Below are 27,437 nucleotides of genomic sequence, written 5' to 3' on the forward strand. Positions count from 1 at the left end.
GGAAGCCCCTTCGCGTGTGGAGACTGCGAGTGCCGGAGGGGGGAAGCTTCGGAGCCACAGAGGCGAGCGCAGCAACAGGGGTGTGGACAGCAAAGCGGAGAGATTCCCGCACAGAGGAGCAGTGATGACCAGCACTCCACAGCCCAAGAGGCTTGTCTGCTCACCCACCGGGATGGGCGGGGGCTGGGAGCTGAGGCTCGGGCTTCGGTCGGATTGCAGGGAGAAGACTGGGGTTGGTGGCATGAACACAGCCTGAAGCGGTTAGTGCGCCACAGCTAGCCGGGAGGGAGTCCGGGAAAAGGTCTGGAGCTGCCGAACAGGCAAGAGACATTTTCTTGCCTTTGTTTCCTGGTGCGTGAGGAGAGGGGATTCAGAGCGCTGCTTAAAGGAGCTCCAGAGACGGGCGCAAGCCGCGGCTATCAGCGCGGACCCCAGAGACGGGCATGAAATGCTAAGGCTGCTGCTGCCGCCACCAAGAAGCCTGCGTGCAAGCACAGGTCACTATCCACACCGCCCCTCTGGGGAGCCTGTGCAGCCCACCACTGCCACGGTCCCGTGATCCAGGGACAATTTCCCCAGGAGAATGCACGGCGCGCCTCAGGCTGCTGCAACGTCACTCTGGCCTCTGTTGCCGCAGGCTCGCCCCGCATCAGTACCCTTCCCTCCCCCCGGCGTGAGTGAGCCAGAGCCCCCGAAGCAGATGCTCCTTTAACCCTGTCCTGTCTGAGCGAAGAACAGATGCCCTCAGGCGACCTACATGCAGAGGCGGGTCCACATCCAAAGCTGAAACCCAGGAGCTGTGCGAACAGAGAAGGGAAAGGGAAATTTCTCTCAGCAGCCTCAGAAGCAGCGGATTAAAGCTCCACAAACAACCTGATGTACCTGCATCTGTGGAATACCTGAATAGACAACAAATCATCCCAACTTGAGGAGGTGGACTTTGGGAGCAAGATATATTATTTTTTCTCCTTTTCCTCTTTTTGTGAGTGTGTATGTGTATGGTTCTATGTTAGATTTTTGTCTGTATAGCTTTGCTTTCACCATTTGTCCTAGGGTTCTGTCCGTCCATTTTTATTTTATTAAAATTTTTTTTTCTTTTCTTCTTAATAATTATTTTTTATTTTAATAACTTTATTTTATTTTATCTTACTTTATTTTATTTTATCCTCTTTCTTTTTTTCTTTCTATTTTTTCTCCCTTTTATTCTGAGCCGTGTGGATGAAAGACTCATGGTGCTCCAGCCAGGCATCAGGGCTGTGCCTCTGAGGTGGGGAAGCCAACTTCAGGACACGGGTCCACAAGAGACCTCCCAGCTCCACGTAATACCAAACGACAAAAATCTCCCGGAGATCTCCATCTCAACACCAAGACCCAGCTTCACTCAACGACCAGCAAGCTACAGTGCTGGACACCCTATGCCAAACAACTAGCAAGACAGGAACACAGTCCCATCCATTAGCAGAGAGGCTGCCAAAAATCATAATGAGGCCACAGACACCCCAAAACACACCACCAGACGTGGACCTGCCCAACAGAAAGACAAGATCCAGCCTCATCCACCAGAACACAGGCACTAATCCCCTCCACCAGGAAGCCTACACAAGCCACTGAACCAACCTTAGCCACTGGGGACAGACACCAAAAACAACGGGAACTACGAATCTGCAGCCTGTGAAAAGGAGACCCCAAACACAGTCAGATAAGCAAAATGAGAAGACAGAAAAACACACAGCAGATGAAAGAGCAAGGTAAAAACACACCAGACCTAACAAATGAAGAGGAAATAGGCAGTCTACCTGAAAAAGAATTCAGAATAATGATAGTAAAGATGATCCAAAATCTTGGAAATAGAATGGAGAAAATACAAGACACGTTTAACAAGGACCTAGAAGAACTAAAGAGCAAACAAACAGTGATGAACAACACAATAAATGAAATTAAAAATTCTCTAGATGGGATCAATAGCAGAATAACTGAGGCAGAAGAACAGGTAAGTGACCTGGAAGATAAAACAGTGGAAATAACTACTGCAGACCAGAATAAAAAAAAAAGGATGAAAAGAACTGAGGACAGTCTCAGAGACCTCTGGGACAACATTAAATGCGACAACATTCGAATTATAGGGGTCCCAGAAGAAGAAGAGAAAGAGAAAGGGACTGAGAAAATATTTGAAGAGATTATAGTTGAAAACGTCCCTGATATGGGAAAGGAAATAGTTAATCAAGTCCTGGAAGCACAGAGAGTCCCATACAGGATAAATCCAAGGAGAAACACGCCAAGACACATATTAATCAAATTATCAAAAATTAAATATAAAGAAAACATATTAAAAGCAGCAAGGAAAAACAACAAATAACACACAAGGGAATCCCCATAAGGTTAACAGCTGATCTTTCAGCAGAAACTCTGCAAGCCAGAAGGGAGTGGCAGGACATATTTAAAGTGATGAAGGAGAAAAACCTACAACCAAGATGACTCTACCCAGCAAGGATCTCATTCAGATTTGATGGAGAAATTAAAACCTTTACAGACAAGCAAAAGCTGAGAGAGTTCAGCACCGCCGAACCAGCTTTACAACAAATGCTAAAGGAACTTCTCTAGGCAAGAAACACAAGAGAAGGAAAAGACCTACAATAACAAACCCAAAACAATTAAGAAAATGGGAATAGGAACATACATATCAATAATAACCTTAAATGTAAATAGATTAAATGCTCCCACCAAAAGACACAGACTCGCTGAATGGATACAAAAACAAGACCCATATATATGCTGTCAACAAGAGACCCACTTCAGACCTAGGGACACATACAGACTGAAAGTGAGGGGATGGAAAAAGATATTCCATGCAAGTGGAAATCAAAAGAAAGCTGGAGTAGCAATTCCCATATCAGACAAAATAGACTTTCAAATAAAGACTATTACAAGAGACAAAGAAGGACACTACATAATGATCAAGGGATCGATCCAAGAAGAAAGTATAACAATTGTAAATATTTATGCACCCAACATAGGAGCACCTCAATACATAAGGCAAATACTAACAGCCATAAAAGGGCAAATCGACAGTAACACAATCACAGTAGGGGACTTGAACACCCCACTTTCACCAATGGACAGATCATCCAAAATGAAAATAAATAAGGAAAACACAAGCTTTAAATGATACATTAAACAAGATGGACTTAACTGACATTTATAGGACATTCCATCCAAAAACAACAGAATACACATTCTTCTCAAGTGCTCATGGAACATTCTCCAGGATAGATCATATCTTGGGTCACAAATCAAGCCTTGGTAAATTTAAGAAAATTGAAATCATATCAGGTATCTTTTCCAACCACAACGCTATGAGACTAGATATCAATTACAGGAAAAGATCTGTAAAAAATATAAACACATGGAGGCTAAACAATACACTACTTAATAACCAACATCACTGAAGAAATCAAAGAGGAAAACAAAAAATACATAGAGGGCGTCCCTGGTGGCGCAGTGGTTGAGAATCTGCCTGCCGATGCAGGGGACACGGGTTTGAGCCCTGGTCTGGGAAGATCCCACATGCTGTGGAGCAACTAGGCCCGTGAGCCACAACTACTGAGCCTGCACGTCTGGAGCCTGTGCTCCGCCACAAGAGAGGCCATGATAGTGAGGCACGCGCAACGCGCGAAGAGTGGCCCCCGCTTGCCGCAACTGGAGAAAGCCCTTGCACAGAAATGAAGACCCAACACAGCCAAAAAAAAAATAAATACGTGAATCATAATTAAAAAAAAACAACTCACATTATTTAAAAACAAAAAACAAAAAAAAACCTAGAAACAAATGACAATGGAGACACGATGACCCAAAACCTATGCGATGCAGCAAAAGCAGTTCTAAGAGGGAAGTTTATAGCAATACAAGCCTATCTTAAGAAACAGGAAACATCTCAAATAAACAACCTAACCTTGCACGTAAAGCAATTAGAGAAAGAAGAACAAAAAAAACCCAAAGTTAGCAGAAGGAGAGAAATCATAAAGATCAGATCAGAAATAAATGAAAAAGAAATGAAGGAAACAATAGCAAAGATCAATAAAACTAAAAGCTGGTTCTTTGAGAAGATAAACAAAATTGATAAACCATTAGCCAGACTCATCAAGAAAAAAAGGGAGAAGACTCAAATCAATAGAATTAGAAATGAAAAAGGAGAAGTAACAACTGACACTGCAGAAATACAAACGATCATGAGAGATTACTACAAGCAACTCTATGCCAATAAAATGGACAACCTGGAAGAAATGGACAGATTCTTAGAAATCCACAACCTGCCGAGACTGAACCAGGAAGAAATAGAAACTATGAACAGACCAATCACAAGCACTGAAATTGTAACTGTGATTAAAAATCTTCCAACAAACAAAAGCCCAGGACCAGATGGCTTCACAGGCGAATTCTATCAAACATTTAGAGAAGAGCTAACACCTCTCCTTCTCAAACTCTTCCAAAATATTGCAGAGGGAGGAACACTCCCAAACACGTTCTACGAGGCCACCATCACCCTGATACCAAAACCAGACAAAGACGTCACAAAGAAAGAAAACTACAGGCCAATATCACTGATGAACATAGATGCAAATATCCTAAACAAAATACTAGCAAAGAGAATCCAGCAGCACATTAAAAGGATCATACGCCATGATCAAGTGGGGTTTACCCCAGGAACGTGAGGATTCTTCAATATACGCAAATCAATCAATGTGATACACCGTATTAACAAACTGAAGGAGAAAAACCATATGATCATCTCAATCGATGCAGAGAAAGCTTTTGACAAAATTCAACACCCATTTATGATAAAAACCCTGCAGAAAGTAGGCATAGAGGGAACTTTCCTCAACATAATAAAGGCCATATATGACAAACCCACAGCTAACATCGTCCTCAATGGTGAAAAACTGAAACCATTTCCACCAAGGTCAGGAACAAGACAAGGTTGCCCACTCTCACCACTATTATTCAACATAATTTTGGAAGTTTTAGCCACAGCAATCAGAGAAGAGAAAGAAATAAAAGGAATCCAAATCGGAAAAGAAGAAGTAAAGGTGTCACTGTTTGCAGATGACATGATACTATACATAGAGAATCCTAAAGATGCTACCAGAAAACTACTAGAGCTAATCAATGAATTTGGTAAAGTAGCAGGATACAAAATTAATGCACAGAAATCTCTTGCATTCCTATACACTAATGACGAAAAATCTGAAAGTGAAATTAAGAAAACACTCCCATTTACCACTGCAACAAAAAGAATAAAATATCTAGGAATAAACCTACCTAAGGAGACAAAAGACCTGTATGCAGAAAATTATAAGACACTGATGAAAGAACTTAAAGATGATACAAATAGATGGAGAGATATACCATGTTCTTGGATTGGAAGAATCAACATTGTGAAAATGACTCTACTACCCAAAGCAATCTATAGATTTAATGCAATCCCTATCAAACTACCACTGGCATTTTTCACAGAACTAGAACAAAAAATTTCACAATTTGTAATGGAAACACAAAAGACCCCGAATAGCCAAAGCAATCCTGTGAACGAAAAATGGAGCTGGAGGAATCAGGCTCCCTGACTTCAGGCTATACTACAACGGTACAGTAATCAAGACAGTATGGTACTGGCACAGAAACAGAAACATAGATCAATGGAACAGGATAGAAAGCCCAGAGATAAACCCACGCACATATGGTCACCTTATCTTTGATAAAGGAGGCAAGAATATACAGTGGAGAAAAGACAGTCTCTTCAATAAGTGGTGCTGGGAAAACTGGACAGGTACATGTAAAAGTATGAAATTAGAACACTCCCTGACACCATACACAAAAATAAACTCAAAATGGATTAAAGACCTAAATGTAAGGCCAGACACGATCAAACTCTTAGAGGAAAACATAGGCAGAACACTCTATGACATAAATCACAGCAAGATCCTTTTTGACCCACCTCCTAGAGGAATGGAAATAAAAACAAAAATAAACAAACGGGACCTAGTGAAACTTAAAAGCTTTTGCACAGCAAAGGAAACCATAAACAGGACCAAAAGACAACCCTCAGAATGGGAGAAAATATTTGCAAATGAAGCAACTGACAAAGGATTAATCTCCAAAATTTACAAGCAGCTCATGCAGCTCAATAACAAAAAAACAAACAACCCAATCCAAAAATGGGCAGAAGACCTAAATAGACATTTCTCCAAAGAAGATATACAGATTGCCAACAAACACATGAAAGAAGGCTCAACATCATTAATCATTAGAGAAATGCAAATCAAAACTACAATGAGATATCATCTCACACTGGTCAGAATGGCCATCATCAAAAAATCTAGAAACAATAAATGCTGGAGAGGGTGTGGAGAAAAGGGAACACTCTTGCACTGTTGGTGGGAATGTAAATTGATACAGCCACTATGGAGAACAGTATGGAGGTTCCTTAAAAAACTAAAAATTGAACTACCATACGACCCAGCAATCCCACTACTGGGCATATACCCCGAGAAAACCGTAATTCAAAAAGAGTCATGTAGCAAAATGTTCATTGCAGCTCTATTCACAATAGCCGGGACATGGAAGCAACCTAAGTGTCCATCATCGGATGAATGGATAAAGAAGATGTGGCACATATATACAATGGAATATTACTCAGCCATAAAAAGAAACGAAATGGAGTTATTTGTAATGAGGTGGATGGACCTAGAGTCTGTCATACAGAGTGAAGTAAGTCAGAAAGAGAAAAACAAATACAGTATGCTAACACATATATATGGAATCTAAGAAAAAAAAAAAAAAAAGGTCATGAAGAACCTAGGGGCAAGACGGGAATAAAGACACAGACCTACTAGAGAATGGACTTGATGATATGGGGAGGGAGAAGGGTAAGCTGTGACAAAGTGAGAGAGTGGCATGGACATATATACACTACCAAACGTAAACTAGATAGCTAGTGGGAAGCAGCCGCATAGCACAGGGAGATCAGCTCTGTGCTTTGTGACCACCTAGAGGGGTGGGATAGGGAGGGTGGGAGGGAGGGAGACGCAAGAGGGAAGAGATATAGGAACACATGTATATGTATAACTGATTCACTTTGTTATAAAGCAGAAACTAACACACCATTGTAAAGGAATTATACTCCAATAAAGATGTTAAAAAAAACAAAACAAAAAAACCCCAGTATGGTACTGGCACAAAAACAGACACACAGAGCAATGGAACAGAACAGAGAGCCTAGAAATAAACCCACACACTTATGGTCAATTAATCTACGACAAAGGAGGCAAGAATATACAATGGAGAAAAGACAGTCTCTTCAATAAGTGGTGCTGGGAAAACTGGACAGCTACATGTAAAAAAATGAAATTAGAACATTTTTCTCAAACCATATACAAAAAATAAACTCAAAATGGATTAAGGACCTAAACATAATACCGGAAACCATAAAACTCCCAGAAGAAAACATAGGCAGAACACTCTTTGACATAAATTGTAGCAATATGTCTTTGGATCCATCTCCTAAAGCAAAGGAAATAAAAATAAACAAATGGGACCTAATCAGACTTAAAAGCTTTTGCACAGCGAAGGAAACTATCAACACAATGAAGAGACAACCCACTGAATGGGAGAAAATATTTGCAAGATACGACTGACAAGGAGTTAATATCCAAAGTATTTAAACAGCTCATACAACTCAACATCCAAAAAAAATAACCAGATTAAAAAATGGGCCAAAGACCTGCACAGACATTTTTCCAAAGAAGATATACAGATGCCCAAAAGGCACATGAAAAGATGCTGAACATCATTAATCATCAGAGAAATGCAAACCAAACCCATGAGATATCACCTCACACCTGTCAGAATGTCTATCATCAAAAAGAACACAAATAACAAATGTTGGTACAGATATGGAGAAAAGAGAACCCTTGTACACTGTTGGTGGGAATGTAAATTGGTGCAGCCACTGTGGAAAACAGTATGGCTCAAAAAAAGAAAAACAGAACTACCATGTGACCCAGCAATTCCACTCCTGGGTATATATGAGAAAAAAATGAAAACACTAATTTGAAAAGATACATGCAAACCAATGTTCACAGCAGCATTGTTTACAACAGCCAAGATACAGAAGCAACCTAAGTGTCCATCAATAGATAAATGGATAAAGAAGATGCGGTATATATATACAATGGAATACCACTCAGCCATAAAAAAGAATGAAATCATGCCATTTGCAACAACATGGATGGACTTGAAGAATACAATGCTTAGAGAAATAAGTCAGACAAAGAAAGACAAATACTGTATGATATCACTCATATGTGGAATCTAAAAAATAAAACAAACTAGTGAATACAACAAAAAAGAATCAGACTCACAGATACAGAGAAGAAACTAGTGGTTACCAGTGGGAAGACGGAAGGGAGGAGGGGCAAGATAGGGACAGGGGATTAAGAAGTACAAACTACAATGTATAAAATAAATAAACTACAAGGATATATTGTACAGCACAGGAAATATAGCCAATATTTTATAACTATAAATGGAATATAACTTTAAAAATTGTGAATCACTATGTTGTACACCTGAAACTTATATAATACGGTACCATCAACTACACCTCAATTAAAAAAAAAAAACTTGCGCTAATCATTTAAATTTTTAAGTTTGTCTTTACTTAGAACATTAACTAGCAAATAAAAAAATAACATAGCAAATCAAGAGGACACGAAAGAAAGGAAAAGCTTTATATTTCGGTGCCTTTAAGGGCACTTGCTTCCCCGCTTTTCACTGGACCCTTCCGGCCACATGGCCAGCCCTGTACCTCCTCCAGCTTCCTTTCCTATTCTGCTTTGGCTCCTGTAGCATCACTTAATATCCTGCCGTTCCCTGAAAATTATCCCACTCTCCTCATGTCCTCGTGCCTTTGCCCATGCCTCTTCTACCAGGAATACCACTCTTCTCCCTTCTATACATCTGTGAACTGCTCATCCTCCAAGGTGCTGTCTGCATCTCCCCGGTCACACCCTGACCTCAGGGGCTCAGAGAAGGCCCAGGGCTGGGGGAGGGACTTACTCAAGGAACCTGGTGATGTATTCGCGGCTGCAGCGGGACCAGGTGAGAGGCGCAGCGTCGTACAGGAGCTGTGGAGACATGATGAAAGGCCGTTTCCCAACGGGCTCACAGTCATTGCCGCTTCCGTCATGCTGAATGCCAAAACTGTGTGAGAGCACAGGCCCCAGGGGCGGGTGAGCTGGTGGGAAGCCACCCGGCCGCCCCTCCCTCGGAGGTCTACAAGGTGCTGGATCCTGCCTCCCAGGCCTGGCTCTGCCACCAAACCACTGTGTGGCCTGGGGAAAGTCATATCCCGTCTCTGAGACTCAGTTTCCTTAAGGTAAAACGTGGGTGTGCTAACTAGTATCCCACAGGGCCCTCTGCCAGGTGCACCAGCCTGAGCCTGAATTAAGCACCAGGGACGCGGAGCAGCCCGGCTCCTGCAATGAGCTGGCCAACAACGGCAAGCCAGGTGGCATGCGTGGGGCCCACTGGGGCCCCCGCAACCTCACTGGTGCCAAGAACAGTCTGACAGAGTTCCTGCCACCCCTCAGGTCCTGTCCCAAGGCTGTGCAGTGGAGTTAGGGAGTCTGAGCTCCTGCGCCACAGGAAAAGTCTCAAGACCATCCTTGGGAAAGACATGAGAAAAATTACCTTTGCTGAGCACTTACTATGTGCCAGGCACCATACTAAGCACTTTGAGAAACACTATCTCTCTCAGCCCTCAGTGATGACCCAACACCTCGGACCAACAGAGCTCTCTGTGAGCCTGTCCTCATTGGCTCCCAGACATCTAAGACTGCCATATTCACAGCTAAACAGTCTGGGCACAGAGGGCCAAGGGTACGGGCCATGCCTAGGCATAATAGCCTCATGTGGAGATGTCCAACGGAGGGAGCCTTGGACATCACTGAATCCAACCCCCTCAATCAACAGGGAACGCACAGAGGCCCAGAGAGGGCAGGGCACTTACCTAGGGTCACAGAGCGATTAGAAACAGGGGGTTGGCAGGGACTAAGAGTAAAAAATGCAAGCACTGAGGGCAACAGGGAGGGACAAAGACCTATGGTGACTTTCTGGCCCATCTCAACCCCACTTCAAATAAGACTCACCCGTCTCCTAACAGGGAAGCAGCCTGTCTGTGGGGTGGGGACAGTGCCAGGGATAGCATGTGGCCAGGCTGGGCTCATTCCTCAAGGCAGGGCTCCCTTCCCTGGGATTGTGTGGGCCATCAGCTTGGCTGTCTGGTGCCCACAGGTTGGGAGGTGAGGTCGGGTTCTTAAGTGTGGCAGTGGGGTTGGTGGGGTACCTGTGCCCGAGCTCGTGGGCCACGGTGAAGGCCAGGGGCAGGCCCGTGTCCTCGTTGATGTTGCAGCTGCGGTGAGGCTGGCACATGCCCGCCACGTGGGACAGGCCCAGGGTCTCGCAGGGCTGGTTCATGGCGGCACACAGGTCCTTCCTGCACATGCAGAGAGAAGGGGCCGTCAGGCTGACTTGGCCCAGAGCCAGGCCCACCCAAGCTGAGGGGGCTAGGGAAGGGCCCCTGCTGACCCTGAGGGAGGTTGGGAGTGAGAGGATGCCCCTCCCATCGCTCCGAGACCAGCGCAGGAGCCATTGGGAAGCAGGTGCCCTTGTTCACCCAGGACACCTATCTGGGCCTGGGGACCCATGCACAGACAATTTGGGTCACTACCCCAGCGAGGGTGCTGACAGAAGCTGCCGGAGCTCAGCAAAGGGAAATAACTCCACCTCAAGTTCAAAAACACTGCCTCTGAACCGATAAAGAGTTGTCAGAGGTTGGGGTCATGTTGAAGGGGGGTGGTGTGTGAGTACGATTTTCTGGTTATAAAAGAGTTGCACAAGAGATCCTTCTAATAGAACCATTCTATATCTAGACTGTGGCAGTAGATACAGGAACTTACACATGTGATAAAATTGCATAGGACTAAACACACACACACACACACACACACACACACACACACACACACAAACAAGTAAGTGCATGTAAAACTAATGAAACCTGAGTAAGTCTGTGGATCATATCAGCGTCAATTTCCTGGTTGGGATATAACTACAGTTATGCCAGATGTTACCACTGTGGGGAACTGGATGAAATGTAGATGGTACTCCCCTGTATTATTTCTGACAACTGCATGGAATCCACAATTATTCCAAAATAAAAAGATCTCCCCCAGTACTGCTGGAATCCAGTCTTGGGTCAAAGGTGTGCAAACCCTCCTCAAAATGAGGCTCCCTGAGAGCAGGGCCGTGTCTGCCCCGCCCCCCCCCCAGGGGCAGGTAGCACCTCCCACCCACGCAAGCTCTACCGGCCACACCCACGGCCCAGCCCCTCACAGCTGGCGGTACCTGGTGAGCAGGATGGCGGTGTCGTGGTGCAGTGGGTGGGCGTCCCTTTTCATGTTGATGCCTTTCTGCCACTTGCAGAAGCTCCTCAGGGTGTTGTCTGCATGGTGAGTGATCTTTAGGTCCTCCTGGGGGCAGAGAGCATGGCCACTCAAGCCTCTCCCTGAGCTCTGAAGGGTCAGGCCAAATTCTCCTTCACATGAAGGCGGGAGACAGAGGCCCAGAGGTGGCAGCGGGCAGACAAGCAGGCAGGCCTCTGGCCTGGCTGGAGGCTGGGCCGCAGTCCAGCCTCCAGTCTGACAACCCCACCCACAGGCACGTGCCAGATGGGACCTAAGAGAGGGTCAGCCAGGGACTGGGGGTGACAGATGACAATGCTTGGGCCAAGGAGGACCTCGCTGTGCCCTTCCACACGAGGCAGCTCAGGTAAGTGGCAGGAGGGCCCTGGCAGACGATGCCCATCCCAGGGGGCAGTGTGGGGCCACGTGACTTCTCACCTCCTCGTCTTCCAGCAGGACCAAGCGCACGATGGTGATGTGGATGGGGTTCCCGATGCTGGGGTCATGAAACAGGCCGGCCACCTGCCCAAGAGATAAGGGTCAGGCTGTCACCTTGGATACAGGATATGGGCAGCCTCTGCCCACCTCAAGGGATGCACACCCAAGTTCACACCATGGGGAGCTCACCAGTGCATGCATCCCATACATGAACGTGCCCACACCTGCACACACACTTCCCCAACCAGCAAAAGCAGAACCTGGGGAGGACGAGAGGGTCTCCCAGCACCCGGCCATTCCTGAGCACCAGTTTGGGATCCTATTCCCCAGCTCACACCTCCAAATGCTGGCTTGTTGGCCCATCTCAGGGCCCTAACCTGCCCTGGCTGGGACAGCCCTGCAGCCCCCTCCTGCCCTGGGGACGCCAGGACCAGCATCCCAGGAGTGAGCCCTCTCATGAGGCATGACCTGGGCATGGCCTGGGGGAGGGGTGGAGGCAGGCAGAGGCCCATCTTCCCTGGGGCTGAGAGCCATGGGGCCAAGAGGGCAGGTGCGCATGCCTCTCAGAGGCCCCCGTAGCTACAAGGGCGGCTCCACACTCAGCCCCAAGACAGAAGGCCATCCCCAAAGATGGACAGTGCACCAAGGTGCTGGGAAATGGGGGTTAAAGCTATCTGCTCTTTTAAAGCTCCCTCAGAACAAGAAAGGGGCCAGCCCACAACTGGGGACAGGTGTCAGGGTCCCAGGAGGCAGAGATGTCAGGACACACCAGTTGTGAGTTGGCTTCTAGCAATTCCATCAAGAAAAATAATATTCAAATAGGAATGGACAAAACACACACTGTTAAGAGGGCAAAAAGCCCCTGACAATGGGGATGAATTACACCATCAGAACCCAAGGTCAGGAATGGTGAAGACAGTGATGCAACGTGTCTCTGTGCCCTCCATGCACATGCTGGAGCTGGGAGCCCCTCTGCACTGCCTTCTTCCACCACATCAGCCAGTTTTGCCTCCTAAATTTTGTCCTCTAGCCCACCTGCAGCCTTGCACCCCAGTCATCTGTCTCTGAAATACAAACCCAATCACCCTATGCCCTTGCTTAAAGCAATGAGTGGGTCTTCACTGCCCACACATAAGGAAAAAGTCCTAGACCTGGCACACAGGCCTGTGTGGTCTGGCCCCTGCCCACCTCTATGGCCTCACTCCCCTCCTCAAACCCCCTCACTCCTGGCTCCAACCACTCTGGCTTTCTCTCAGAATCCCATGATCCTTCCTACCACAGGGCCTTTGCAGATGCTGTGCCCTCAGTCTGGAACACCTTCCCAGGTTATCTCTCACCCTCTCTCCAGCTCTCACCCCTCCATCATGTCTTCTGGGGAGGCTTTATTCTACCCGACACTCCCAAACCACCATGAACTTGTCCTTCCTAGTACCCCCTCCATCACACCTTCATATTCATCAGGGTGACGGCTTCATTAACATCTCTCCCATTCCAGACCATAAGCTCCATGAGGGCAACGTCTGTGCGGACTCCCTCTTACAGCCCCAGTGATCTGTCCAGTACCTGGCACATGATGGACTCAAGAAACAGTTGTCGAATGAATGAATCTTGAGCACTTGCTAAGTTTTTCCAATGCGTTATTTCATTAAAAAAAAAAACAGTGAAAAATGAAAAGAGTACCCCAGAGAAAGTCGGATTAAAAGAACAAGTCTTTCCTAGTCGACATGCAGGTGAACTCAGCAGCAGCACCCAACAAAGTGGCTCCAGAGGAGCCCCTGAGGGTCTGCTAAGACCTGTCCCGACAACTAGCCCACCCCATATCCTGAGTTAGCGCTGGGATAGCTTCCTGTCACCACAAAGCCCCACCCCCAGCGGATATAACACCTCTCACTGTCCCCCAATTAGTATGGAGGTGAAACAGATGCTGGGAGGGACTGGAGGGTGGCAGAGTCATTACTTGTATGACTGTGTATGGCCTGAGGTCAGTGTGGTTGTCTGGATAAACGATACCCAGGGAAGACGAGCCCTGCTCTGGTGCAGGCCTGGAGAGCAAGCCAGGGTGGGCAGTGTTCATGAGAGTAAGATCTGGGGGTTACAGGTGACCACAAGCTCCCAATGAGCTGACAGTATGACATGAGCCACTCAAAAAGGGCCTGTGACCTCAGAGGACATGGATAGAATTGAGGGCGCAAAACTGGGTGGCGGGACCTCTCTTGCTATGCTTGGAAGAGACCCACCTGAGCTCCCGGGCTCAGACCTGGGTCTGGCACAGAGAGGACACTGACAGATTGGAACCTGCAGGAGGCCCTGGTAAAGAGGAGTGAGGCTGTCCTGAAGGTGGCTGTGGGGCCGAAGGGCAGATGCTAAAGCAGCCACAACAGCAGCAGTAACACTGACCGAGCCTAGCACACACAGTCCTCGTGCTGGGAGCGTCACATGCCTTATCTCACTTAACCTTCTTACTTCTCAGGCAGGCATAACTATCCCCACCTTACAGATGGAGTAACGAGGCCCAAAGAGAGGCTGAATAGGGGATCAGAACCCAGATCTGACTGCATCAAAGTTTCTGCTCTTACTTCTTAAGTTTGGAAAGTGCTGCCTGCCTCCTCTCTGAGGGATTCTCAATGCCTATAGGTTTGGAGGCTCTGAGAAGTCCTGCATTAAAGTCTGTGTTCCTTTTTTTTAACCCTGTGTTGCCAAACTTTTTCAACAGCGCCATCTTTCTTCACAGAACACTTAGTAGCATCCCTTGGAACAAGTACTCCCTGGAATATTCTTTGAGAAATGCTACAATGAGGTACAGTTTCCCCAGCATGGGATCCTATTCTTATGCATCCGTCTCCTTATCCTTGGTACAGAGCTGGCACTCATCCCATCAGTGTCACAGAACTGCTCCAGAGGGAAAAGAGGGTAAGTTCCCCCATCTCCACCATCCTGTTCCCCCATCCTTCCAGCACACTCTGGCCACCACAGCTACCCAGCTGTCCCTCTCTGGGGCAGGCTGAGGGGCAGAGAGGACAGAGTGGGACTTTGGAAGCAGATAAATCGGAGCTCCGGTCCCAGCTCTGCCACTCACTAGCTGTGTGACCTTGAGCAAGCCCCTTGGCCTCGCTGAACCTTTGTTCCTTCAACTATGAAACGGGGCTGAGGCTTAGATGAGGCGGTGAGTGCGGAGCCCTGGACAAGTAGCAGGTGTTCAGAAGGCTCCAGCCTAACACACGGTCCAGCCCTCCTCGGAGGCTGGCTGCATGCCACCCCATGCCCCTGCCATCTCCTGGAGTCTCCCTATCAGGTATCTAGCACTGTTAGGCCATAGGTGGCCCCACTCTGCCCTGACCAATGCTGGACTTGCCAGCTTGGGAAAACCTGATACTGTCCAGAGCAGGTGACTGTGAGAGCCAGACCCTCCCTCCTCCAGGGTGGGCTCACAACATAAATGTGTGCGTACTGTGAGCCTGGACAGGGAGGCAAGAAGGGGCCCCGTTTTGGGGCCAAATCCTTGACCCCTGGCACACAGGGGATGTCACGGGGCAGCCTGGAGGGCTCAGTACCTGCCCACATGGAACACTCAGAAAAAATGAGGCAAATGAACCCAGCTAACCATTGGTGGCTCCAGCCAAGCTCCTGGGCCTCCTTCAGGCTGAGCCCCTGAGTGGAGGATCTCATGGCCTGGGAACCTGACCTTGCCCACCCCCAGCCCAGAAGCCAGGCCCCGCTGTCCAGCAACAGTCCTTCCTGAACCCTGGCCTTTAGTGGTTCGTCTCCCTGGGCAGATAAGGCTAAATGGAAGCTTGGCTGGGTCTTAGAGCCCTCAAGTGCCAGGCAGAAGGCTACGGCCTTTATTCCATAAGGAGGAGGAGGCAGCCAACATGGGTGGCCAAGTCGGGCAGGAACCGGCCCAGAGCTGAGCTTGCCAATGCAGACTGAAGCAGTGGGGGCATGCTGGCCACAGACGGAGTCCCTGTCTTTCTCTGACCCCAGGCTTCATGGCGATAAAAGGGGTGGCCAGACCTTCGATGATCCAGAGCGCACTTCCTTTAGTGTTGCAGGGGGTGTAAGGCTGGCACGGGCAGAAGTCACAGCACATGACACTGGCCACATCAGCCGCAGAGCACACACCCCCCGCCCTGTTCTCAGTCACCCAGCCCAGGAGGAAAACAGTGTTGTTCAGTGGGTGGCCTGCTAAGAATGTCAAAGGCAGAGATCTTTTCTCCCCGGGGCCGAAGGAAGCAGCTTGGCTGCCTGAGGCCTCCCACCTGCACACCCAGGGCAGCAGCAGGGAGCGACTGGCTGGCACTACAGGAGCAGGAGTCACCAGATCCAACCTGCCACGGTGCCCAAGGTGGGACCTGGGAGACCTGGGCTCCTGTTCGGCTCTGTCTTGCCTCGCTTGTGACCTGGGCAAGTCACTCACCCTCCCGGGGCCTAGTTATCTCAACTGTCCCATGGGGTCAAGAGCAATATGCCAACGCTGTAAGGTACTCTTGTCATCCCCAGTTCAGAGGTGAGCAAGCTGAGGCTAAGACAGGTAATGTGGCTTGCCCAAGGTCACCAGCTAGTAGAACACAGAACCGTACGGATCCTTCTAACTCTGCTGCGTTCTGATGTCTCAGGCAGGGGCTGGTCTGATTGGTCATTTCCGTGTCCCCAGCGACCAGCACAGGTCCCGGCACAGAGGAGGGAGGTTTGTTCAGAGTGGTGTGGATGGGTCAACCAGTCTACGAGCTCCCTCAGCCTCCCTTCCCCCAGCTCTGGTCCTGGCAGCGGGTGGAGGCTGCTGAGCCAACGGGGTGGAATGACACTCAGTGGTGTCCTCACAGCAGCCCCAAAGGCCCCACCTCTGCCCAGGCTCTCTCCTAGTGACCCCCTGCGGGGCCTCCCATCCCCTCCTGGACTTAGGAGCTGGAAGCCTATAGCTCCTGCTTGGGGCCTGGGCCTGGGGAACACCCACCGTTTGTACCTCAACACCACCATCCCCTGGCAGCCCTCACCACCCCCGACGCACCACCCGCAGCAGCCTCACCATGTTCATGATGGTCAGCACGTAGCTCTCGACATTTGGCTGCCCGTGGTACTCCACCATTTTAGCATCAGCTACCACCAGGGTCTCCACCCACTTCTCTTTGCTGACCGAGCGCTGGTGTAGACGCCTCGGCCGCTGCCGCCGCCACTGCTGCCGCTGTTCCCAACGCTCCCGCCGGGGCTCCAGCTCCGGGGACTCTGTGGGCCCCAGATGGGCTGTGGGTTAGCTGCCAGTAGACTGGCCCAGGGCACACGTCTCAAGGGCCTTTACCCAGTGAGCTCCCTCTGGGTCAGTGGGAACAGTGCTGGGATCAGAGGCAAAAGGCCTGGACTCCCATCATGGCTTTGCCCCAGACCTGTGCTGTGTGACCCTGACCTGGTCACTTCCCTTCTCTGATCCTGGGGGATGCCTGACTATAAATAGATAAGTTGATCAGCCTCACAGAGTGACTTCGGGGGGGCTAATGAAATGGTGGATATGAACACAGTAAAGCACTGTGTCCGTGAGGCGAGCTCCTAAGCCCCTATCTCCCTGCGCTGATCCCTCCCCCGCTGGGGGGTAAGTACATCCCAGCACCTGCAGATCCCCCGGCCTAACCCCCAGCCTGGGGAGGCTGACCAAGACCCCAACCAGCTGACTCCACTGGAGACCTGCCCCACTGACCCAGGCTGCCCCCAGATCAGAAGAGGAAGCACATCTATGAAGCTGGGGAAACTGAGGGCGAGAAGCATGCCTCTTTGGATATCTGTTCCAGCAAAGAGAGTCCCTGAGCTGTGGGCAGCTTGTGAAGTTGGAGCAGTCCCCAAACCCCAGCAGCCCTTAGCAGGCAGCTCCTTACAGGAACTGGCCAGCACTGACTGCGGCCACTCTGCAGAAGAGGTGCTGGGCGCCACACTCTAGGTCTCCAAAATGGAAGTTGGTTATCCTGGGGTGGGACCAGAGTGGGGAGGGGAGGGAGGTTCCTGGCTAGCTGTCCTGCTGGGGTTGGGTATGGCCCGGCCTCGCCTGGACACCCAAAGAATAGTTGGCACAGCTGGAGGTGCCCCAGGCAGAGAGTGGGGAGGGGCAGGGAGAGACGGAGACGGAGCCCTGAGGTGGGGAGACGGATGAGCTGACAGTGAGAGGAGCCAGTCCAGGGCATGAGCGGGGGCAGGCCTGACAGGCAGAGGCCTCAGGCCCGCGGCACATTTGGAGGGCACAGGCTATGACGATGTGTCTGTCAGCCTGTGTCCCTTTGGTCCAACAGGAGCTGGGCATGGAGGTGTTGACAGAGGTTTCTAGAAGGCCCCTCCATGCCCCCAGACCCATCCCCGACCTGAGAGCTGGTAGCAGAGGAGCATACCTTTCACCCCACAGGTGCCTGGAGCCCTGGGGTCCCCCGGCTCTGCCCACCTCTCAGGGGCTTGGCGCTTGTATACCACGTGCGGCTGGGCGCGGCCGGGGCGGGCTGGGACACCATCCAGGGGCTCAATGAAGTAGTCCTCGTTGGAGAGCTGGAACACACCTTTCTGGGAAAGAAGCACCGGGGTCACCTGGGGAGGGCTGGCACTCAGCTGCTCTTCCCACCCGTCCCGGAGGCCTGTCCTGCCCAGCGGAGCCCACCACCCCAACTGACCCCGACACACTGTGCTTTCCTCCCTCTGGGCCTTTGTTCACCTTGTACCCTCTGCCTGGAACGTCCTTCCTTACAGCTTCACCCAGCCAAAGGCTTCTAGGCTCAGCTCAGAAGCCACCAGCCTAGAAAACTGCTCCATACACCCACCCTACCGCTTAGCCCACAAGAAGCAAGAAGTGGGTCCGCATCTCCTGCATCCCCAAAGAAAAGCGGGAATCACAATGAAAAGCTTAACATCAAGAAGAAGAAAAAAAAAAAGTCCTGGGGATGTAATGTACAGCACGGTGGCTATAGTTAATAATACTGTATTGTGGTTTTGCAAGTTGCTAAGAAAGACCTTAAAAGTCCTCATCACAAGAAAAAAAAAACTATATGTACATAAACTTGTACCTAGACTTCTTGTGATCATTTCACAACACACAGGTGTCAAATTGCTGTCTGAAACTAGTATTTCAACGATATCTCAATAAAAAGAAAGAAATACGACCACCAAAAGAAAGAAAGAAATGAGTCTGCTTCCAAATCTAGCAAGATGGCCACAGAGATGCCCACTGCCACGAGGACATCCTTGTCCCCGGTCCCAGGGTCTGCCAGAGAAGGAAAGCTGGCAGGGATGTCTTGGTCATGTCCGCTGGTATTAGAGAGGCCAGAGGAAGGAGGGGCCTTGGTAAGTATCTTTGAGCAGCCCACCACCTCCTGGGGAAGCTCAGGACTCCAACACGGAAGAAGGTTTTACCTCCCTTGGACCTCCCTCACTGGCTCCAAGTCGGCCAGCTGGGTCACTCGGGGCCAGAGAACCTGGAGCGCTAGACAGTGCCTCATCAGCTCTAGGGGCTGGAGGCCTGGGTTGAATGCAGACTCCACCACTGGATAACTGGGTGACCTTGGGCAAGTTGTTCCCTGAGCCTGCTTCCTCATTGGTAAAATGGGAATCGGGTACCTGTCGCTCAGGCTCAACAAGATTAATTAACTGTATGGAAAGTGAGGAGCACGGACTGGGTAAATGAGAGACTTTCCCAGGCATACGGGCTCTCAAAGGCCCAGATACCCTAGAGCCCGTGAGGTGGACTGTCATTAGGCCCTGCCCTGCCACAGCCCATGGCTTTTCCTGAGCAATCTGAGCTGAAGCTCCCCCCACCAACAGTAGATGGCTGAGAATGTGCAACCTCCCAACTCCTCCCACACCGCACGCCTGGGAGCTGAGAGCAGAAAGGGGCCCTATCCTGCTTGGAGTGGAGCTGCTGTAACTGGGCACTCAAGCAGAGGGAGGCAATTAGGGCTGCAGGCACTAGCCAGCATTACCTCAACCCAGAAAAACCTGGAGGCTGAGGCCCGCTCTCCAGCGAGGCTGCCTCATTACCCCCTGAGGCAAGGTAAAGGTGAGGAAGCCTGTCCCGGAGAAGAGCAGCCTAAGGGGGTGGGCGGGGGCGGAGGGAAACAAAGTCATAACTGATCCCCCAAAGAAGAGGGATTCAGCTGCTTTCTAAGTTAGTCTACACACACCGCAAACAGTGGTTCTCAAAGTGGGGTGTCTGCACCTGCAGCTTCAACACTATCCGAGAAACTGCCAGAAATTCAAATTTTGCTACCCTCACCTACCCTGTGGTACACTGTGTTTTTAACAAGGCCTGGGTGATTCCGGCTCGCATTAAAGTTTTACAAAGGCTAGAGAACAAAGAGGCCTGCGTTGTCCACCCCGTTTTACAGGTGTGAATACTGAGGCTGGGAGAGGAAAAGCCAACAGGCCGAAGTCAGCAGGCAGGTCCGTGGCCAGGCCGGGGGCAGCCCCGCGTCCCGCCAGCGCACCCTGCGCACACTCACCAGGCCGTCGCAGGCGCTGATGGCTGCCAGGCCGCCCTCGAGCTCAGGGTCCTGCACCTCGCCGAGCAGGTGGCAGGCGGGGGCGCGTGCCCGGATGTGCGCGCGGCCCAGGCCACCGCGCCGCCGAGTCTCGCTCACGAAGCCGGGCGCCAGCAGGTGCGAATTGGCTGTCAGGTTGAAGCGCAGCTCGCGGCCGCGGTACTGCAGCTCATAGAAGGCGGGCGCGGCGGGGCGCGCGGACACGTCCCTCTTACGCAGCGCGCGCGGCCACAGCTCGTAGGACAGGAAGGAGCCCCCCGCGTCCACGCGTACCGGGTGCACGATGTCCAACGCTGCCCGGCCCTCGGTGGCGTGCTCTGCAGGGAGAAGAGCCGGACCCGAGTGGGGAGCGGCCGAGAGGGCGGCTGAAGTCTGAGTGCCGGGACTCAAACACCCACCACCTGTGCTATTTCACCTCTCCGTGCCTCGCTGGCTCCATCTAGGTTATCGGGATAACCTCTTAACAGGTTTCCCTGCTTCCGCTATTGCCCGTGTGGCATCCCTCTCCCCTAGTCTTCTTTCAGCGTAGCAGTCACAGGGATTCGTTCCAAATCAGTCAGATCATGGCCCTCCTCTGCTCAAAACCCTGCAGGGGCTTCCAGCTCACACACAGCAGGAGATAGAGTTATGGCGATGGCCTGTGAGGCTTTAGGCAAGGTTACCGCTCCAATCTCATCTCTGCTACACTTCCCGAGTTCCCTCCACTCGGCCACTGGCCTCCTTGCTGTTCCTCAAAGTCAGACATGCTCCTGCCTCAGGATTTCGCTTTGCTATTCCCTCCACCGGGAACACGCTTCCCTCAGTGTTCCACCTGACTAAACCCCTCACTTCTTTTCAAGTCCTTCCTCAAAGCTCTCCTCGCTTTATTTTAAAATTGCAACTCCCTGGCTCTCCCTATTCCCCCTTCCCTGCTTTATTTTTCCCCATAGCACTTCTGACATACTGTATCACTTAACATCTTCATTCTTTTTCCTATTTTTCTTTCTCCATCTCCTCCCAGTGTGAACTCTAGGAGGGCAAGAATCTTCATAGTCTTTGCTGAAGAGTTTAAGTGCCAGAGTATCTGGAAACTAGTAGTTTCTCAGTAAATATTTTTGTAAAATCTGTAGAATGGGGATAATTACTTACACTTTGGGAACTGAGGATTAAATGAACTGAACTGCTCCACATATAGCAGTGCCTGGCCCACTGACTGAACATGATGGCAAGTATGATTATTATGACTATTAGCCTAATGGATTTTTTTTTTAAGTGCCTGAGGGTTCTGCACACATCTCCAGGTCTCCTGAGATGGGGAGTCAGAGAACCACCCAGGTAGGGCTCCCTAGCCCCTCATCACTACCACTTCAGCGGAGCAGCTCTAGTTTATTTCTTTCACATTTAAGAGTTTGAATGAAAAGGTTCCAGGGCTGCAAAACTTCTGCAGACTTCTGCTCAGGCCCTTGCCATTTGCAGAATCCTCCCCTAGTCATTCTGTCTGCTTGGATTTCCCAGTAAGGCTTCATTCTTAATCTTTTTTTTGCCATGGACTCCTTCTCAGAAAAATGTTTTTAAATGTATAAGATTACATATATCAAGGAAATTGATTATATTGAAATACAGTTGTCAAAATAATTTAAAAAGTAGATGTGAAATTATGTGCTCCTTTACTAATACACTAAACAAGATTTAACGGCAAATTTAACAACCATGGTGATTTAGAAGTAGTGATAAATGTCAACCTTATTTCAAGATACCTGCAACTGTATTGAGGTAAAATATTTTGCTTTTCCTATTGGTAGCAAAATCACAGATGTGCCAACACTATTGTGACTTGCTGCTAATATTTATAATTGAAGGAAATGCTAAATTTCACTTCAAGTTTACAAAAATTAAAGATGTAATATATTCCCATCCAAGGTCATGGATCCTCTGAATTCTACCCAGGTCTCTATGGCTGCAGATCCAGGTTAGGACACCTGCAGTAGAGTCCCCCGATTGCTTCTGGAGAAAGCAAAGAGACATTCAGAGAAGCGCAGAGACTGGCTTAAAGCCACACAGCGATAGTAATAAAGTCTCCCAAATGGCTTCAATCTCTCAGTAACATTGTTCTACACTCAGCAGTCCGTCCCTTGCTGGGCCTCAGTTTTCCCTTCGCCAACATAAGGAGTTGGACCAGATCAAGTTTTTCAAACTATTTTGGCCACCAGACCTAGTCTTCAAAAGAAATCTCACGTGGACACATACACACACAAGAGCACCACTGCTGGGGGTGGGCAGGAACCCCAGGGCTGATGCTCTTGTTCCCCCTTTTCCTTCTCTGCAGTTCCCAGGCTCTGAGGTACAGGTAGGAAACTGGCCCATGTGAGGTGTCTCCCAGCTTCAGGTCCTGCCCAGATCAACTGGCTTTATGCTCAGCTCCTGGGATCCTGGCTGCTTGTGACAATAACCCCTCGAGGCCACAAGGATGCCTGAGTGCCCTGCAGCTGTCCCACAGGGCTCTCTGTGTGGCCACTGCTGGGGCTGGAAGGCAAGCCAAGCCCAGCCTGAAGCTCCATCCAGGCCAGGCCGCAGAAACCCAAACTGCCCTCCAATCTGTCTCCTGTCAAACCACGTGTAAAGCGCCCTGCACACGCCAGTGGTGTGTCCCCCTGTTGAGGACAGCCCCCGCGGCCCACAGTTTCCCCAGCAGGCCAGCCATCAGGGCATGGTCCTCTAAGAGCATGCTCCGAGCGAGGCAGGGTGGGCTGGGGTGACTTGCCATGTGGCTCTGGACAAATTTTCCCTGTCTCTGAGTTTCAGGAGGGCACCAGTGCAAGGATTTTCCAGACATCTCAGATGAGAATTTGTTAAAAACAAATTCTGTGGGATACCCCACAGTTGGACAGGACTGGGAAGCTGTGGGGTTTTTAAAAGAAAATTTTTTAACATCTTTATTGGAGTATAATTACTTTACAATGGTGTGTTAGTTTCTGCTTTATAACAAAGTGAATCAGTTATACATATACATATATCCCCATATCTCTTCCCTCTTGCGTCTCCCTCCCACCCTCCCTATCCCACCCCTCTAGGTGGTCACAAAGCACCGAGCTGATCTCCCTGTGCTATGCGGCTGCTTCCCACTAGCTATCTTTTACATTTGGTAGTGTAATATATGTCCACGCCACTCTCTCAGTTCGTCCCAGCTTCCCCTTCCCCCTCCCTGTGTCCTCAAGTCTACTGGAAGCTGTGTTTTTACCAGGAGCCTCAGGGGACTGTGATCATGGGGGAAGTTAGGAAATTCCTCACTGGAAGGGAACCTGGCTGAACATCAGCAGTACCTGGAGAGCTCTGAAAAACTGCAGCTGTCCAGGACCCAGCCCAGAGATTCTGAGTCCATAGATTCAGGACCCTGAGGCCCCAGAATCTGTATTTTTTTCTGTATTTTTCTAAACCTTCTGGGGATTCTGTTGTAACCATTTCAGGGCTGGCATTTGGAAGCCACTGGGCTGGATAATTTAAGGAGACTTCTTGCTCTGACATCCTAATAAGGGCATTTGGGATGGCAACTCCACAACCACAGCCGGCAGACTTGTTTTTTTGTTTGTCAGTGTATCGATTTGGGGGGGTGGCGTGGTTTGTTGGGCTGGCAAAAATGTTGGAAAGTATTTAATCAGTTGCTAGTGTTTAAAAAAAATCACATCATTTTGTATAAAAATATCCATTTTCAGCTTAAAGTCTTATCATCCATCCATGTCAGGCCTAAATTCACACTTGTCAAAAGTGGCCCTTTAGAGAGGGCCTGTGCTCCCCCATCTGCCTCAGTCTCTACCACTCCCTATGGTGTTCTCAACACTGCAGCTAAATATAGGTTGCCCTCAGCTTCACACTTGTACTGTCTTTCATTCAGTAAAGAACTGAATCTCTAACAAAAGTGGGAAAACGAGAGATGGGCCAAGAGGCCCCATGTTTCGAGAAAAATGTCTTCCCACCAGCCTTGTTATGTTACCTGCCTGGTCCATCCCTCAGAATAGAGAAATGGGTGCAGGGCACTCGTGATCAGTACCCCTGGCACAGTGCCAAGAAGGTCCAAGAGAGGGGAGGGGATACCCCATAGTTGGACAGGGATGAAGAAAATCTTCGTTAAAGGGGCACATGTGAAATGTCCCTTGACATACAGGTAGGTATTTAAGCATGAAGATGAGGAGGGCATCTTGGTGGTGGACACCATGTGGTAGACCCCCAGAGAAGTAGGAAAAAGCCAGGGGTGAGGGGAACAAGCAGTAAGAAGCTTGGCCCAGGTGTATGTTTTGTGAAATGAGAGACAATGGAGTGACAAAATAATGCACTGTCAAAAGTATGGGCTTTAAACATAGGAAGACCCAGGTTCAGGTGCCAACTTGGCCACTTAATAGTTGTGTGGCCTAGACAGTCACTTAATCTTGCTGAGCCTCAGTTTCCTCATCTGCTCAGAGAATCCAGGTCAGAAAACTTAAGGAGGGTCACAGGGCAAATAGACGGAGAATAAGACAACAGCCACACTCCAAGGCTTTGTTTTAAATGAGTATTAACAGCAGTTCCCAGGGCATGAACCATCACAGCCAAGGCTGCTAAAGACAAGCTTGAAGGTCTGGGGGTGCTGACGCTAACCAGCCATGAAGTGCTCAGTATACCAGAAAAACGAAAGCTACATGACATACTTCTGGCAACAGCAGTGTCCTCAAACGTGTGTGGGTGGGAGAGGGTAGTATGTATGTGGCCGGGGAATTGGAACCACTGCGGAGAAATGGCTCCAAGAGCTCAACAGTGTCCCTGGGGAGGGATCCATGACCTCGGGGTTATGCGGTCCTGTTGAGAATCCCTGCTCTAGACCTTGGGAAATTATTGCAAGACAGAAATTCAAGTGAGTTATAAAGAAGCGTCCTCTTAAGTTCAAAAATGTAATGGGGCTAAGTAGAAATATGCTGCAGGTGAAAGGCATTAGAATTAATGTGCTCTAGAGACAGAGTGCCTGGGTTTGAATTTGCAGCTCTGCCACCTACAGCTGTGAGGCCCATGGGTAAATTACTCAACCACACAGTCTCAGTTCCTCCATCTGTAAAATGGGTATGATAATAATCGTACCTTAGGTTGTGTAAGAATTCAATTAGTTAATACGTAAGTGCTTAGTACAGTAGATAACGTATAGCAAATGTGAACTAAGTTATGATTGAAAATTAGCAAGAGAAGTTCTAAAGTATACTTAGCTATTTCTTTAAAAACCTGTTTTATCTCTTTGCCTAATGGTGTAATAAAATATTTTTTAATCAAAAATTTAAAAATACTTACAGGATGTTACCACTTTTACTGCAATAATTTTCATCTTCTTGTTTTGTTCTGCATTCATTTGCAATAGTCAATTTGTATTGTTTTGCCATTAAAATATTTTTAAATGAGGACAGGGTGAGTTAAAAAACAAACTCTTTCAACGTCTCCGACAGCTGACCCCTGGTAGAGACAGTGGTGGCTGAACCTACCACCACCCAGTGCCAGCAAAGGGTAATTGCAGGTTCCAGTCTCTGGTTTGTGGGTGCATCAGAGCTGAGCCAGCAGAGCTAGAGCTGCAGCAGGATGGGAGCAGGGACTACGAGTGGTTTATGGCTGAGACTGTCCCGCCAGGGAGTTTAGTTGGTTGTGATTGGACTGAGTTCCTGCCACAATGGGTGTTGAATACTTTGAATATCACCCCTAGGTGACAGAACTGTCACTTTGGAGCTTCTACCAGAGAAATGCCAACATGGTGTTTACCCTCACCTCCTTATCGAGTACCTGGGTTACAGTCCAGCCCTTCAAACGACCCACAGTTCATGCCAAAGAGAAAAAATAACCAGGGTGTGTGTGTGTGTGTGACACACACACCCTCCTCCTTGAGTCTGTCCTCACTTGCCTGCAAGCACATGTGTGCACACACACATAGAGCTCACATGTGTGATACAGTGTTTTGATGGCCCCTGCCCCAGTCCCAGCAATCCCAACAAGTCCTTGGTTTGTCACATTTTCCTAAAAGTGAGCCCAAGACAAGTTCTCTGGCCTGAAAGAAGGTAGGGTTCAGTGGGCAGGGGCCCCGGTCTACATCCCCCAGGCAAGTCCAAAGAAAATGACAGAGCTCAGCAGCCTCAGGATCAGGGATCCTGAGCAGGAGCAGACTGGGGAGAGCCCCATGCTATGTATCAATGGGAATACTTCAAGACACTCACCTTGAAGGGGGACCCAGATTAGATAGGAGGGTGCCTGCCTTGGCTCCACCCCAAATGGCAGGTTCAAGTTACAGGACACACCAAGGACTCCCTGATCTTACTGCAACTGCCTGGCAGATTAATAAAAATCACAGCCAGCACGTGGTAGGTTCTCTGCTCTGTGCAAAACAATCACATTTAGCATCTCACTTAATTCTCACAAAAACCCTTAGAGGTAGATACCATTATCCCCATTTAACAAAATGGGCAATCTCATACATGTGTCTGGTCTGCAGTAGAAGTAAAGGGGACACTGACCACAGGGGACTCCCCCCCCCCCACCTTTCTCCCACAGCTGCCAGGGGGCCTGGACCCAAGTTCAGGCTCAGGGGCAGTTCCCTGGGGTAACCACTTTCCTGCTCCCTCATCCCCGTCACCTGGTTCATCCTCATGGGTCCCCAGCTCTGGACAGAAGGAAAACACAGGCTTCACCCAAGTAGCCCAGGAGTCCAAACCAGCAGGTCACTCTCCTCTCTGAACCTCTTCCCTCATTTATAAAAGGACTTTCCATCACACACCTTGCAGGGCTGTTGTGGAGCTAATGAGAAATAAGAACTAGGGAGGCTGGCACATGGTACTTCTCATTAGATGTTTGCTCTATCCCCTACACATTGCTGCTAGATAGGGAGCCTCCTCCCTAAAACACTGCCTTCATCAGCTGCTCCCCTCAACGGCTCTAAGATCTGGTTTAAATGTCCCCTACGTTCCGGCCCATATGCTTTTCTAGCCTCACAACCACAATCCCTCTGCTG

At 49.2% G+C, this 27,437-nt stretch overlaps 1 protein-coding gene across 2 annotated transcripts in view; it reads right to left on the minus strand.

Annotated features, from left to right (window-relative positions):
* ADAMTS7 (ADAM metallopeptidase with thrombospondin type 1 motif 7) overlaps positions 1-27,437 on the minus strand; it is a 62,008-nt gene that overhangs the window by 33,208 nt on the left and 1,363 nt on the right. For both annotated transcript variants that reach the window (XM_068556516.1, XM_068556509.1), the window contains exons 2-8: positions 20,414-20,769; positions 18,320-18,485; positions 16,978-17,174; positions 11,955-12,038; positions 11,461-11,585; positions 10,400-10,549; positions 9,112-9,255 (exon numbers count right to left, since the gene is read on the minus strand). In XM_068556516.1, the coding sequence (XP_068412617.1) occupies positions 9,112-9,255; positions 10,400-10,549; positions 11,461-11,585; positions 11,955-12,038; positions 16,978-17,174; positions 18,320-18,485; positions 20,414-20,769 (1,222 nt within the window). The remainder of the gene's footprint in view (positions 1-9,111; positions 9,256-10,399; positions 10,550-11,460; positions 11,586-11,954; positions 12,039-16,977; positions 17,175-18,319; positions 18,486-20,413; positions 20,770-27,437) is intronic.

The sequence above is a fragment of the Eschrichtius robustus genome, chromosome 1 (genome assembly GCF_028021215.1).
Source record: "Eschrichtius robustus isolate mEscRob2 chromosome 1, mEscRob2.pri, whole genome shotgun sequence".
In the NCBI taxonomy this organism is placed as follows: domain Eukaryota; kingdom Metazoa; phylum Chordata; class Mammalia; order Artiodactyla; family Eschrichtiidae; genus Eschrichtius; species Eschrichtius robustus.